Source organism: Mustela nivalis (assembly GCF_964662115.1).
Source record: "Mustela nivalis genome assembly, chromosome: 7".
Taxonomy (NCBI): domain Eukaryota; kingdom Metazoa; phylum Chordata; class Mammalia; order Carnivora; family Mustelidae; genus Mustela; species Mustela nivalis.
In genome coordinates this window covers 41217122-41231299 of record NC_139026.1, presented here as the reverse complement: position 1 = coordinate 41231299, position 14178 = coordinate 41217122, and the positions used below count along the sequence as shown (strand labels likewise).

Here is a 14178-nt window from a genome sequence, read left to right as displayed (position 1 = left end):
TGGTCTCCTTTGGTAGAAACAGTCCTTAGCTTTCCTTCATCTCAAATACCAAGTATAGTAACCTCAAAACTAAAGTTACAACAAAAATAAAAAATTCCCACTGATTACATTATTGCTTGCTTTTATTTAAAGGGAATGAAGGAATCAATTATCTGTGACCAAAAAGAAAGGTAGTAGTTGTTTGCTTTGCCTCTTTCAGAAAAATCTTGGCCCTGTTGCTTCCCTAAAGCTCAAAATTGTGTTTTAACTCCTTTAAAGGTATCTACTCTAGTCATTTTTCTGCAGTTGCCCATTCTTCTATAAACTGATTTCAACTTCACAGATAAACTAAAAAATACATCTATAATGACAATGAACTAATTGTGCTCAAGTCCCTGTTACTTATGGCCACGTTACCACAACTAGCAAACATGTGGGAAAAGATTAAAGTATTTTTGGCAGGAGAGCTCTACAAAGGCTCCAGTGATCCCCATGTCTTTGTGTATAATCCCCTCTCTTAGAGAGTATTTTGGACTCACTTAAACACTTCTAATGAACAGAATATGGCAGAAGTGAATGGATGTTACTTCCAAGATTACACAGTAAAATGACCATGACCTCCATCTTATTTATAGTCTCTCGCTCTCCTTGGGGAAAGCCAACTGCAAAGTCATGAGGCAGCCTTGTAGGTAGGCCCATGAGGTGAAGGAATGATGTCTGTTAACAACTGACTACTTGAGTTTGTAAATAAATCTCCTGCCTTGGCCCTCCTTGTCCTCCATCCACCTGGTCAAGCTTTCAGGTGAGACTGCAGCACACAGCCTCCCCAGTGGCTTGACTGCAACCATTTGAGAGATTTTTGAGTCAGACACACCTAGTAAACTGCTCTTGGATTCCTGACCCACAGAAATTATAAAATAACAAGTACTGTTGTTTTATGCCACTCAATTTTTGGATAATTTGCTGTATACCAATAAATAACTAATATAACAGAAAGGAGGAAACTGACTTGACAGGTATTTCATAGACAGTCTCTAAAAATATCTTTTTGTATTGGTATGAATAATTACTAATTTCCCTAGATTTACTATTAAATATGAATTTCTTGAAGGAGAACAACAGTTCTAACCATATATGCACAGCTGGGACTATTTAATTTCACAAGGCCACAGAAACCATTTCTAAAGGTTTTTTAGTTGGTCTTCTATTTAGGATAAACAATTAAGTTCACTTTGATCATACATATTTTCAAATTCTGTTAATTAACAGCATTATATCAACTTCTTTGCAGCTGTACTCCTTGCCTGTTTGCTCCCAGAAAATAATCCCTAGCATATAGCTACAAATTCTGGTATTTGTTTCAAATTATGCTTTCAACATAACTTCAAGCATGTTTGTCATAGAAATCTGATTCTATTAATCTATTTTTTTCATATTGAGACACTGAGGAATCAAAATAAACACTGTCTATTCCTATCACTGATGGCCCCATCCGAGTATTTATGAGTACCTATTATATAGACAGGTATTTCAGGCACCAAGGGATATAACAGTGAACAAAAAAGACAAAAAGTTTGCCCTTTGTGGTAGTTATGTTCTAGTGGGAGAGATGTACAATAACATACTAAACAAGTAAAAATGTGTTGCATATTATATAGTATAAAAACTAAAGAAAAAATAAGCAGAGAATAAGGACACAAGAAGTGTTAAGGAAGAGAGAGTTATAATTTAAGATAGGGTAGCCTAAGAAAACTTCACTACAGAATTGACTGAATAAAATGAGGGAGTTTATCATAATGACATGAAGGGGAAGAGTATTCTAGGCAGAGAGAGGAACAAGTATAGAGTTGAGGAGTAAGATGGGAGCAAGTCTGGAAGGCTCGGAGCATAGTGAGAAGTCCAGAGAGGCTGGAATACAAGGAGGAGAGTAGTAGGAAATGAAGTCAAAGAAGTAAAGGGGGGCCATATTATGTATAACCTAGTCAGGACTTGGCTTTATTCTGAATGAGATAGGAAGCCACTGGATTTCTGAGAAAAGGAGTGACATAATCTTATTATGTTTTAACAGGATTGTTCTGGCTGCTATGTTGAGAATGGACTAGAGGGACAAGAGTATAATCAATAGGAAGTTACTGTAATACTCTAGGGGAGAGTTGAAGGGAAACTTGGATCAGGTGGTAGCAGTGAGGGTGAGAGGAAGTAGGTGAGTTCTAAATATATTTTGAAAGTAAAGCCAACAGGATTTCCAAACAGAACAAGTATGAAGTGTTGTTGTTGTTGTTGTTGTATTTGTTTGTTTGTTTAAAGGAATCAAAATGATATGAGTTGCAGTCTGGGCGCCTGGGTGGCTCAGCGGTTAAGCCGCTGCCTTCGGCTCAGGTCATGGTCTCGGGGTCCTGGGATCGAGTCCCACATCGGGCTCTCTGCTCAGCAGGGAGCCTGCTTCCCTTTCTCTCTCTTTGCCTGCCTCTCTGCCTACTTGTGATCTCTGTCTGTCAAATAAACAAATAAAATCTTAAAAAAAAAAAAAAAAGAGTTGCAGTCTGAGTACCTGGAAGAATGGAACTCTCACTAAGATGGAAAAGACAGTGAGAAGGGTTAGTTTACAGAAAGAAACAGAAGTGCTAAGTTTGAGACAGGTTAAGTTTGAAATATCCGTTAGCCATCCAACTCAAACCATCAAGTAGGCAACTGGACATACAAACCTGTATAGAGAAAGGTTCAGGCTGGCAAGAAACAGTATAAATTATAGTATGTGTGACAGGTAGGGTATAAGAACTGAATGACTAATCACAGGAAACTAAAAATGCGACAGAAAAAAAGAACAGGCACCAGAAAACATACATTATAATGGAACAACAGAACTAAGAATTAAGCTGAAACACTCTAAATAAAAGTGGAAATAAAATTAAAAAAAAAAAAATACACAAGACTTCAGAAACCTTCCCCAGAATGTTGCAGATACAGAGACAGTAAACTGTAATACAAATGAAATTACCCTCCCAGAGTTGCCTGTAAGTAATGCCAATGGGAAATGGGATATAAGTAATTGAAGATATATATTAATTTTACCAAGTAACTTATAACACTTGTATGCATGGCTAAATGGCATACTACACTTCTTACTTTTACGGCTTTTAGGACCTGGGCCTAATTTGTACAGCTCCATGTAGTATAATACATGACTAAAGACAATATGAAATTATTGATGGGGGAACACTCTACTAAAGTATCTTGTAAAGTTTAAAAAATAAAAAACTAGCCACTCTTCTCAGCTTTTGTTAGAGAACCAAAATATTACATGAAACTCAAAGAATCCCAGAACTTTTCCTCAGCTTCTTCAAAGAAAGACCATTAAAGATATGATAGAAACATTTTCTCTAACTGAATAACACCATATTTGTCATTATCCCTTCAACAATGTCCACACAGCCATTTCAACAGTCTTTTTCTCCTATACACAGATTCTCTGTTTGGGCACAAAGTATAGGGTGAAAGTGATAAAATAACATGCCTAGAATTGTTCTATTTATTATTAATTAGTATGCTAACAACTATTTTAACTAAAAGCATAAAATATAGCCATTACCTAAATCTTTACTGAATTTAGTTGACAAACCTCAGAGAAAGAGTATTATTCAAAAGTGGGATTTTACTTAATGTACTTCTAAATACTTGCCACACCATCTATAATTAGCATAAAACTTGCCGTCTTTCAGAAGTATAAATGAATAGGTAGAAGTTCATAATGACACCCTTCATCCTCGGAAAACCTTTAGTCCTAAGCAATTCAGGACAGATGGCCACTTTGTAACACAGAAACAATACTATAAGAACTATTAAGCCTGATTCCATTGCACAGCACCTCCCCCTTAACATACATATGGATTTGACTCAAGTCATCTTTTGAGCTTAAGCCAAATCACAGCTTTGCTACAACTTGAAAATAAAGTTTCAAAAAAAAAAAAAAAGTTTCAGGCAAGTTGCTCCTCTTCCCCCAACATAGTTAATCAAGTTGTGTTGATAGAAGCAATCCTTCTGCAGCTGGCTCTCAGAAGCCACAATTTGGAAGGAGGATTATATAAAACACCCCAAGAGTGCTCTATTTAGTGTTATCTTTGGCCCTTGAAGTAAGAGTCTTCAGTGAGAGATCTAAAACACAGCAGAGATTTGTTTGTTCTTCCTACAGGAGTCCTTTTTCTACACTCAGCTGAACTTTTTATATTCTTGCAATCAACTGCGAAACACACATTGTGTACATTTTATCCCTGGGTTTTATAGGAGATATTTTACAGAAATATTTTTCTAGGAACTAGAGCTTATCACTGTTAGATAGAGATTATTAATTGGTCTGCCAGGCAGTTATTTTAAAATAACCTAATCAGACTTTTGATTCAGCAAATGCACTTCTACAGATGTACACTAAAGTGATCACCCAAAATATTTAAAAAGATTTGTCCACAGATATTTATCATATCACTTAGAGTAATCTAAAAGAGTATTCTATTATTAAATAATACATTCATACAATGTACTATGTAGCCATTGAAGTTTTTTTCCCACTGACTGAACATCATTCATTATGTGCTGACTTTTAAAATAGGTTAAAAAAAAGTTTTTATGACTCCACTTTTATAAAATTTCATATGTAAGACATATACATATGAAGAAACTTAGTAAAAAGGCCACCAAAATACTAAAAGTGGTTGCCTCTAGAAGGCAGAACTTCATTTATTATATTCTTCTATATTGTTTAAATATGCCCCCATTGGTATGCATTATTTTTACAGTTAAAAAAAATTAAATCCATTCGCATTTTGGAAAGAATGAAAACATTTTAAAAGTGATCTTTTCAATCTACATGAATTACTTAGTGTAATGATATAATCTATAATAAAATACAGTGAAAATATATTTTAAGACTCCAACTTGAAATCCTCAAAAAATAAAAAAAGTTAACATTTCAAAGATAGCACCATATATTACTCACTGTCTCTTGAACTTCAGCAACTTCTGAATATGGCAAGATCTAAAAAAAAAACAAATTTTCTCAGGAGTGATTTAATGTCAAATACTTGAATCTGAATTTAGAAAGCACCCAGTGTATAAATGAATTGAGAGTTGCATTAATCTTTTAAGAAGTAGCCCCCCACCCCCCAAAAAAGTGCAACAATATGTTTACACTGGAAACCAAATCCTTTTAAAAACAACAACAAAAAACTCTGAGGCTTTGGGAAATTCCAGTCAATCTGCCAATCTGTGAAGTCCTCTCTGCATGTATTTAATTCTATCAGCCTTTTCCCTATGTAAACTTTCTCCTCTTTTGGTTTCTAAAGTACTCTACTCCTCTGCCTTCCCTTTCCTGTTTTCCTGACTCTACTCTTCTCATTCAGTAAGTCAGTGTCAGTGGCCATAACCAGTGCTCAGTCCTCAACTGTTTATTTCCTCTATCTACTCCTTTTCTGCAGATTGTGTTCATGCTCAAGGTGTATTTATCACCTTTATTCAGAAGATTTCCAAGTCCTACCCCATCTCTAAAACTTCACTCCAAAACATTGCTACCTGTATGTTCAGACATTAGCGCAAAATAACTTCTGGTTCTAAAATCTATAAAAAAAAAAAAAAAAGGAAGGGCTCTAAAACCAGGAAAAGTGGTTTTTAGAAAGCATCTTTAAGTCAAAAATAGCACTCAGTAGCTTCTCTCCGAAACCAGCTTCCATGGCAATTTGCCCAAGTCTTTCAATTGTAGCATCTTTCTCTCACTCAGACAAAAACCCTTAAATCATCTGAGACTCTTTCCCCCCAACATCTCATGAAGTCATTAAGTTCTGATGATATTCACCGAGACAATCTCTACTTCATGTCTTCTACTGTCCTTCAATTCTCACTATTACCTAGGCCAGACCCACATCACTTCATTTCTCATCTCCCCTTTCAATAAATGTCCCTGCATTACATTTCACCTCACTCATTCATTTACTCTGCTAGGTACTAGAATTCAAAAACACAATAAAGACATGGTTCCTACTGCCAACAAGATGACCATATATTGAAGACTGTATGTACTGTAATAGCAATTTATATGACATTGAGGTAAGTTATCTTGTTCAACCAATATTACTCCTCCTTTGAGCTAGCACCATCATTATCAAGTTATTGAACTCTGAGATTTTCTTCTCTGTGAATACATAATTATAAATGTTACAACTTTCCAGAATCATTGTGAGGCTTAACAACAGTTTACATGAGTGGTACAGTTTACGTAAGTGTACTTTGTAGATTTTTTTAAAAAGCAATATGCAGACATAGGTAGGATTACTTAGCAGTGCACAAATAACAAAGACTAAGAAAAAACCAAGAATTTAATTTAGCAAATTAATTCCATAAACTATCACACTGGCCATGTTACTCCTCCATTTAAAAACATTTGATAGTACCCATTCTTTAAAAAATAAGTGCCAAACCCGATACTGAAATTTTCTACAGCATGGGCCAATTATTCATGCCACAGGGTGTTCTGATCCCCCATAAGATAGCTTTGCAATTTACCTAAATTCTCTGTCTAGTAAAATTGATTATGCTCAGAGTGATTTGCAATTCTCTCCCTTTCTTTTTGCTTCCCTGTTCAATAGCTTGAAAGTTCCCTGACCCTGAAGAATCAGCTCAAATTGCCAATTCTGCTATCACAGTTTAAGATAAAACTCTGACTCCCTAATATCAGTTCTTCATCAACATAATTAGTTGTCTCATAGTATTTTCTCTATTGCTATCACAAATGAGGAAAAAAAATTTTCATTTAACTTTTCCCTAATATTATAATGGTCTAGTACTCTGCTACCAAATAGAACTTTCTTCAATGATGCTAGTACTCTGCTACCAAATGAACTTTCTTCAATTTCTTCAATGAAATAGTTTATATCTACAATATCCAATAGAGTAGCTACTAACTACATGTAGCTGTTAAATTCTTGAAATGTGGCTACTGAAAACTGAGGCACTGAATTTATTTAATTTAAACATAAGTGGCTATACTATTAAACATTTCAAGTCTAACCAATCTTACCATTCCCTGCTAAACCTCACTGATCACTCTTTAGGACTAGCCATCACAGATCATTCCTTTTCTCAAAGTCTCTCCCCTTCCCTAGTTTCCAAGCTATTTTCTCTCTTTTTCCTTCTTCCCTCTTGTTGCTTGGCTCCCTTTCCCATCTGCCCCTGCCCTCCAAGTTGTATCTTAGAATCTCTTTTGTTCCCATTCAACATGCTTTCCAAAAGATGATTCCATAGGCTTAATTTTTAAATGGGGTCTATTCACCAACAACTCCTCAAATTAGTTTCCCTCCTAAACCTCTCCTGAGCTTCCGCTCCTTAAAGGTTTCCAGTCACCATCCTGCTGCACTCATTCTTCTTATCTCAGATAAAGTATCACATCCTCCGTGAGGGATTTCCTGACCTCCCACACCAGGCAAAAACAAAGGGATACTATATCTGTGTTGTCACTGCACCCTTCTATCAGGCAGAACTGCAGGGGAGAGCCCACAGAGTTCCATGTGCTCTAGAGACAGTGCCACTGCAGCACACCACCATTTTCCTGAGTGAGGAGGTGAAAGACACCTAATTCACCTTCCCCACAAATCTCAACACTTACAGCAGAAGCACCACAGCCTGCCTAATTGACCTGCAAGCTCCACAATGGCAATTATCCTTTAGGACTCTGTTCAAAAGTAACTTCATCAAGGGCACCTGCGTGACTCAGTCAGTTAAGCATCTTGACTCTTGATTTCAGCTCAGGTCATCATCTTAGGGTCGTGAGATGGAGCGCCATGTGGGGTTAAGATTCTCTTAAGATTCTGCTTAAGAGGGGCGCCTGGGTGGCTCAGTGGTTGGGCCGCTGCCTTCGGCTCAGGTCATGATCTCAGGGTCCTGGGATCGAGTCCCGCATCGGGCTCTCTGCTCAGTGGGGAGCCTGCTTCCTCCTCTCTCTCTCTCTCTCTCTGCCTACTTGTGATTTCTCTCTGTCAAATAAATAAATGGAATCTTTGAAAAAAAAAAAAAAAAAGATTCTGCTTAAGATTCTCTCTCTCTCTCCCTCTTTCTCTCTCAGTGCCTGGGTCGCTCAGTTGGTTACGTGTCTGCCTTGGGCTAAGGTCATGATCTCAGGATCGTAGGAGTTATGTGTTGGTCTCCCTGCAGCAGGGAGTCTGCTTCTCCCTCTCCCTCTACACTCCTGCTCATGTTCTCTCTCTCTTTTTCTCTCTCCAATAAATGAAATCTTTAAAAAAAAAAAAAAGTCTTTCCCTCTGACCCATCCACACTCTTAAAAAAAATAAAAAAGTAACTTCATCAGAAGATTTCCACAGTATTCTCAGAAAATAGCAACACCCATCCCCTAGATTCTCTATCCATCTTACCCTGCTTTATTTTTCATCACAACAATCATCACTTAACAGTATATATTTATGTTGTTGTTTTTTTTTTCTTCCTCCACTAGAATGTTAGCTCTACTGAAGTAGGAACTTAAGTTTGTTTTGGTCACTGTTGTATCCCTTTAGACTAGAACAGAGCCTGGCACTTGGGAGGCAATCAACAAATACTGAATGACAAATGCACGAAGGAAAAAAGAAGGTTTAGTCATTATTATAACTCTAATACCTAGCAAAGAATTTCTTAAATGTAGTTTGCTGAGTTCCTGTTTATGAAATGAATTGGCTTAAATTCTCTAACAGCAAAAAAAGTCTTATTCATCTCTATAATTTCCAAACCTTAACATTCTGCATGCTTCACATAGATACACAAAGAACTAATATGGACTTGAATTCTGAAATCTGAGTTCTAAGCCTAGGTCTCTCAATATTTCCTGGGTAAACCTGAATAAATATCTCGAATTCAGCTTTTTTATTTGCTCACAAGGTCTGTTAAAGTCCTAAAATTCTGTTATAATAACAATTCAACATAGAAAATTACCTCAAAACCTGAGAACATCTTAAGCTGTAATGTAAAGCATATTCATATTTTCTTCCACTTTTAGTCTCTGGCTATCATATGCCCAAAGTCCTTTGTTAGGAATTCCATTATTTCTCTTAAATAATTCTGTCCTTTATAAATAACACTGTTACAGATTTACCACCTGTCTTTGGTAATGAAGCATAAGTTCTATTTCTTCTGGTAATGGTGGTCTCTTGTTACAATGAAAGCAACCTCCTTCATCAAGGACTTCATACACAAGGAAAATTCAAAACTGACTTTGTCAGTTGTAACTAATGTCATGCATCTGGTGAGACTGCTGGTGAAGTCTGTGGTTATGAAACAAGAATTAAATCTTGGCCTTTGACCTCATTAACATTCTCCCCTATATTTGACCTAACCATACTTTGTCACCTGATAAGCATAAAGAAACCATGTAATCACATCACAATCATGCTAGGGATGACAATAAGCTTGTATACAAAAATATTTCAATGTATGATGCTTAATCTTATGACCTACTTAAATAACTCAAGTAAGAGTTTATGTTACTTGGAATTTTATTCTGGTCAATTCCTTACACAGATACATACACCCACATTCTATATTGAATCATGACCAGGATCTGAATTAAGACATAAGGGCTGTATAACAAATAGCCTCTTTCCATCTAGAGTTCAATTTCTAACAAATCACTGATGAGCATATCACGTTGTTCAGTATCAAGCCAGAGGAAAGACTGCTAATATTGGAAACATCAACTTCCATGACTCATAATATCTGTTGGGTCCCCCAATAATGGGTCAATGGTCAAAGGAGCGAGACTGATACAAAGCAAAGGTCAAGCAAAGCTTTATTTCGCACCAAGCATCAAGAATCAAACCAACCATCAAACAGACCAGTCCAGGCCGCCCATTACAGAGAGGGCGACCCCTCCCTGCCTCACAGACTAACGTTTATAAAGCAAAGGCCATATGGTTGGGCCTGGCCCCCCACAGGTGGTGAATGAGATTGTAACACACAGAGAAAGCTGCACAGTCATGCTAGGTCACACATGGGTGGCCAACTGAATTATAATTCACCCCATAGTAGCTATTTGAACTAGCCTATCACCTTAGTCAGAATTGGCGCCCAAAAGGCGGGGCCCACACTCCTTGGTAGGCAAGGAGACAGTATGCAAGCTTTACTGATTGGATGTCTCTACCTGAGCCGACTCATCCCTGTACTCATCCCTGCATTCGGACGTTATCTCCACCTGACCTGACCCACCCTTGTATTTGGGCTCTGCACCTGGGACTGGTTTCCCCCGACTTGCTTTTAAGTAAGTTCCTCTGCGGGGGGGGGGGGGGGGGGGGGGGGCAGAGTCAATTTAAGTTTTACTGCATAAACAACAAAATGGCTATTTAACCAGGGTGGGGCTGCTCTGGCTGAATAGGCCCTTACAATATCTACTACACATAAAAATGCAGTTAACAACTGTTCTTCAATTGTATACTGCCTAAATACCAAAATATTCACTCCAGATAGAAAAATCAAAATTAGTTACAGGGGAACAAAGCTTTGAGTTAAATAAAAATAGATCATGTATCACATACTTTTTCAAGTACACATTATACTAGGTAATGCACACAAAAATTTTAAAAGGCTGTGTCTAAGGGGCGCCTGGGTGGCTCAGTGGGTTAAAGCCTCTGCCTTCGGCTCAGGTCATGATCCCAGGGTCCTGGGATCGAGCCCCGCGTCGGACTCTCTGCTCAGCGGAGAGTCTGCTTCTCCCTCTCTTTCTCTCTGCCTACTTGTGATCTCTGTCTGTCAAATAAATAAAATAAAATCTTTAAAAAAAAAATAAAAAATAAAAGGCTGTGTCTGACATAGATCAATTTAAAATAAAAACGTTAGCCTTTACATTCAATGACAAGAGAAACAAAATTAGAGCACATGTATTTAAATCCTAACATGACCCACTGATTAGCTATGTGATCTTAGAAAAAATTACTAACTTCCTCAGAGTCTCAGTTTCTTCATCTTTAAAAACAGAGTAAACATCTACCCCACAGTACTACGGAAATTAAATGAGAAAGTATGTGAGACACCGACCTGAGATCAGGACACACAGTAAGTGTGCAAAAATATATTTGTTTGTTTGTTTGTTCTCCATACTAATAAATTAACCCAAATATGGAATTACCTAATTCTAAAAATCTAGTGAAAAAAAGCAAAATCCAAAAGGGACATATTTTCTATTCAGCTACTATTACCCTATAGGTTTTAAATGCCTTCTACCTAGATGACACAACTGCATGCTAACTTATTCCCTGGGCTAACCACCTCTATTTTTATAGTTCTCAACTTTGGCCAAAAATCAACTGGGAGACTTTTAAAGAGTACTAATATCTGCATCTCACTCTCTGAGACTCTAATTCAAATGAACAGGGGTGCAACATAGGTACTGGGATTTTTCAAGACACCTCAGAGATAGCTCTATAATGTTTAGCTGGTTGTCCCTGCAATATCCCATAATTTTGCAAAATGATTTTCCCAAGTCACAATTCTAAACAGGTTTTGCTCCAAAAAACAAGAACAAAAAAATTCAATAGTCTGACATTACCTTAAAAACAATAATTTCAAACTATAGAAATTGTATTCAAGGATCTGTATATTCTGATTCTAACTTGGTTGAGATGCAGTATAGGAAAATAATTAAAGCTTGGCTTATGGAGCCAAATGTATCTCAGTTCTGCCACTTACTAGTTGTATGACCCTGGGCAACTTACTTATTTCTGTGTTCTCTTTTGTTAAATGAGGTATTAAATTAATACCCACATTAAATGAGGGTAATAATGCTATCTCATAAGGTTATTAGAAAATTATGTAAGTTTACCTGAAAAGCACTAGCAATAGCTTCTGGCACAGAACAGAAATTTAACAAATGTTAGTTGCTATTAATTTCTTATAGTTTTATTTTCTTGGGGTGGGGGGAGACTTTTTATTTATATATTTGAGAGAGCATGCACAAGCAGAGAGAAGAGGCAGAGGGAGAGGCAGAGGGAGCCCAAGGCAGGACTCAATCCCAGGACCCTGGCTGGCTTCATGACCTGAGCCAAAGGCAGACACTTAACTGACCGAGTCACCTAGGCTAATGTATCTCTAACATGCTAAAATTCTAATCCTTCACATTCTAATCTGAGGTTTGATAGGATACATTTTATTTTCTAAAAAAAAATACAAGAAAAAATTTAAGTAAGAGTTAAATGTATGAGCCACCTGAGTGGCTCAGTCTGTTAAGAGATTGCCAGGTCATGATCCTGGGATCCTGGCATAGAGCTCTATATGGGGCCTCCCTGCTCAGTTGGGGGGTCGGTTTCTCCTTCTACCCTTCCCACTGCTTAAGCACTGGCACGTGCACTTGCTCTCTCTCAAATAAATAAAATCTTCAGGAAAAAAAAAAAGGTTAAATGTAGAGCAGTGGCTTTAATGATAATTCTGCTTACAGAAGCACCCACATGTTTTAAAACAGGAGAAACACCAAGTAAAAATGTTCATAAAAAATCTTCAATCCATACTTTTAAAAACTGAATGATTGCATTATTTATGGACATTAAAAGAAATAACAAAATTTGAAACTTGTTTTTCCTCAAGTCTAGTTCAGCAAAACAAATAGCTCTCTATTGGATAACCTATTTACTAGCAAGTTAAGTGCTTAATAGTTCTACTTTTGTTTTTTAAACTATGGGCATGTCACAGCAGCCAAAGGTCTTAATAGGAATGAACTGTTAAAAACAATGCTGCTGTTCTTTTGATTTTTTTAGTCCCCTCTCACTCACCACCATAGCTATTCTACATACAGAGAACACAAAGCCAAAAAGAAAGTAACCAGCTTCTTTTCCAAATGGGAACTGATTTATTTACTAGTTAAATAACTAATACTCTCCCTGAACTTATCTTTACAGATGGATGTATGGCAGGCAACCTTAGACTAGAACAAGTATAGTACCACAGATGGAGAAAAGGCCTGAGGATAGGAGGGAGAGTTGGAAGTCATCTTTCTGTGCCCTTGTTTCTTGGCAATACTGGACAGATCACTGCCCACCATGTCCTCAGTACCAGGGTAGAACATGATTTAATACCAACTAGAAACATTAAACACCATTTTAAACACTTTGTTTTTAAACTGTGGGTGGCTCAGTAGATTAATGATCTGATCTTTATCTCAGCTCAGGTTTTGATCTGAGTCATGAGTTCAAGTCCCACACTAGGCTCCACTATTTAAAAATAAATAGAATAGAACAGAACAGAACTGTGCATATGTCCAGCTGCAGTATTGCAGGAAAGGAGGTTGGCCACTATCTCTCACTGCTCCTTTCCCCAAATGAGCTAAGTGATTACAACTAGAGAGGCAGCTTGTGACTATGAGCTATGCTCAGAGAAAATACACAGAAAAATCCCCTAAGAAACATAAATATATTGGTGCGAGGGCAAGTGGAAAATGATGAAGCAATGATTTTAAGAGATTCTTCTACTCTACAACATATATTCCCTAGATCAGCTGAAAGAGCCCCTAGGTGCTTTCTCTTCTATCTAGGACAGTATCAATCAGACAAAGCAATGAATATTCCCAAGAGAATATTATTCCCAAGGAAGTAAAAACTCATAAACAAAAATAATTAATATCCTAAGGAGTCCAAATGCTATGAAAGAAAAACTGAAGAGTCTCAACTGGAGAACTAATTAGTGAACCAAACCCATCAAAAACTTAAAATAATGGTAATATGCTCAAAAAGATGAGAGGATATTGTAAAAATGAATTATAACCAAACATTCACAGAAAAGCAGCTAGTAATAATGAGTATAAAAATATTATGATGAAACAAGGTATATAGCAGGATTGACAAGCAAAACAAATATAATAAATAAATTAGTAAGCAGGAAGAGTGATGAAGGAATTCAACAAGGCATAATGAAAAGAAAAGAAGGAAAACACAAGAGATAAAAAACAGAAACAAAAGCGCCACATTCCCCAAAGAGGAGACCCCTTAAATAGGGCACAATGTATTCCAAAAAGTAACAAAATAATAAATCTTAAATGATTTTGAAAATTATAAAAAAACAGATTAATCTGAAAAAATATAAAACATTATAACCATTCCATCAACTTTCACCTGCAGGCATACATACACAGAACAATAGTCCTAACTGTATAAGGACTGGAAAGAAATAAACTATTATTTGCAGATGAAT

The 14178-nt window shown here is 36.8% G+C and overlaps 1 protein-coding gene across 14 annotated transcripts in view; it reads right to left on the bottom strand.

The window, feature by feature from the left end:
- Nucleotides 1-14178, bottom strand: part of OSBPL8 (oxysterol binding protein like 8) — a 160399-nt gene that overhangs the window by 91483 nt on the left and 54738 nt on the right. For 8 of the 14 annotated variants that reach the window (XM_082740377.1, XM_082740370.1, XM_082740383.1 and 5 more), the window contains one exon: nt 4970-5008. The exons of the other annotated variants lie outside the window; for them this stretch is intronic. In XM_082740377.1, the coding sequence (XP_082596503.1) occupies nt 4970-5008 (39 nt within the window). The remainder of the gene's footprint in view (nt 1-4969; nt 5009-14178) is intronic. 14 annotated transcript variants of the gene reach the window in all.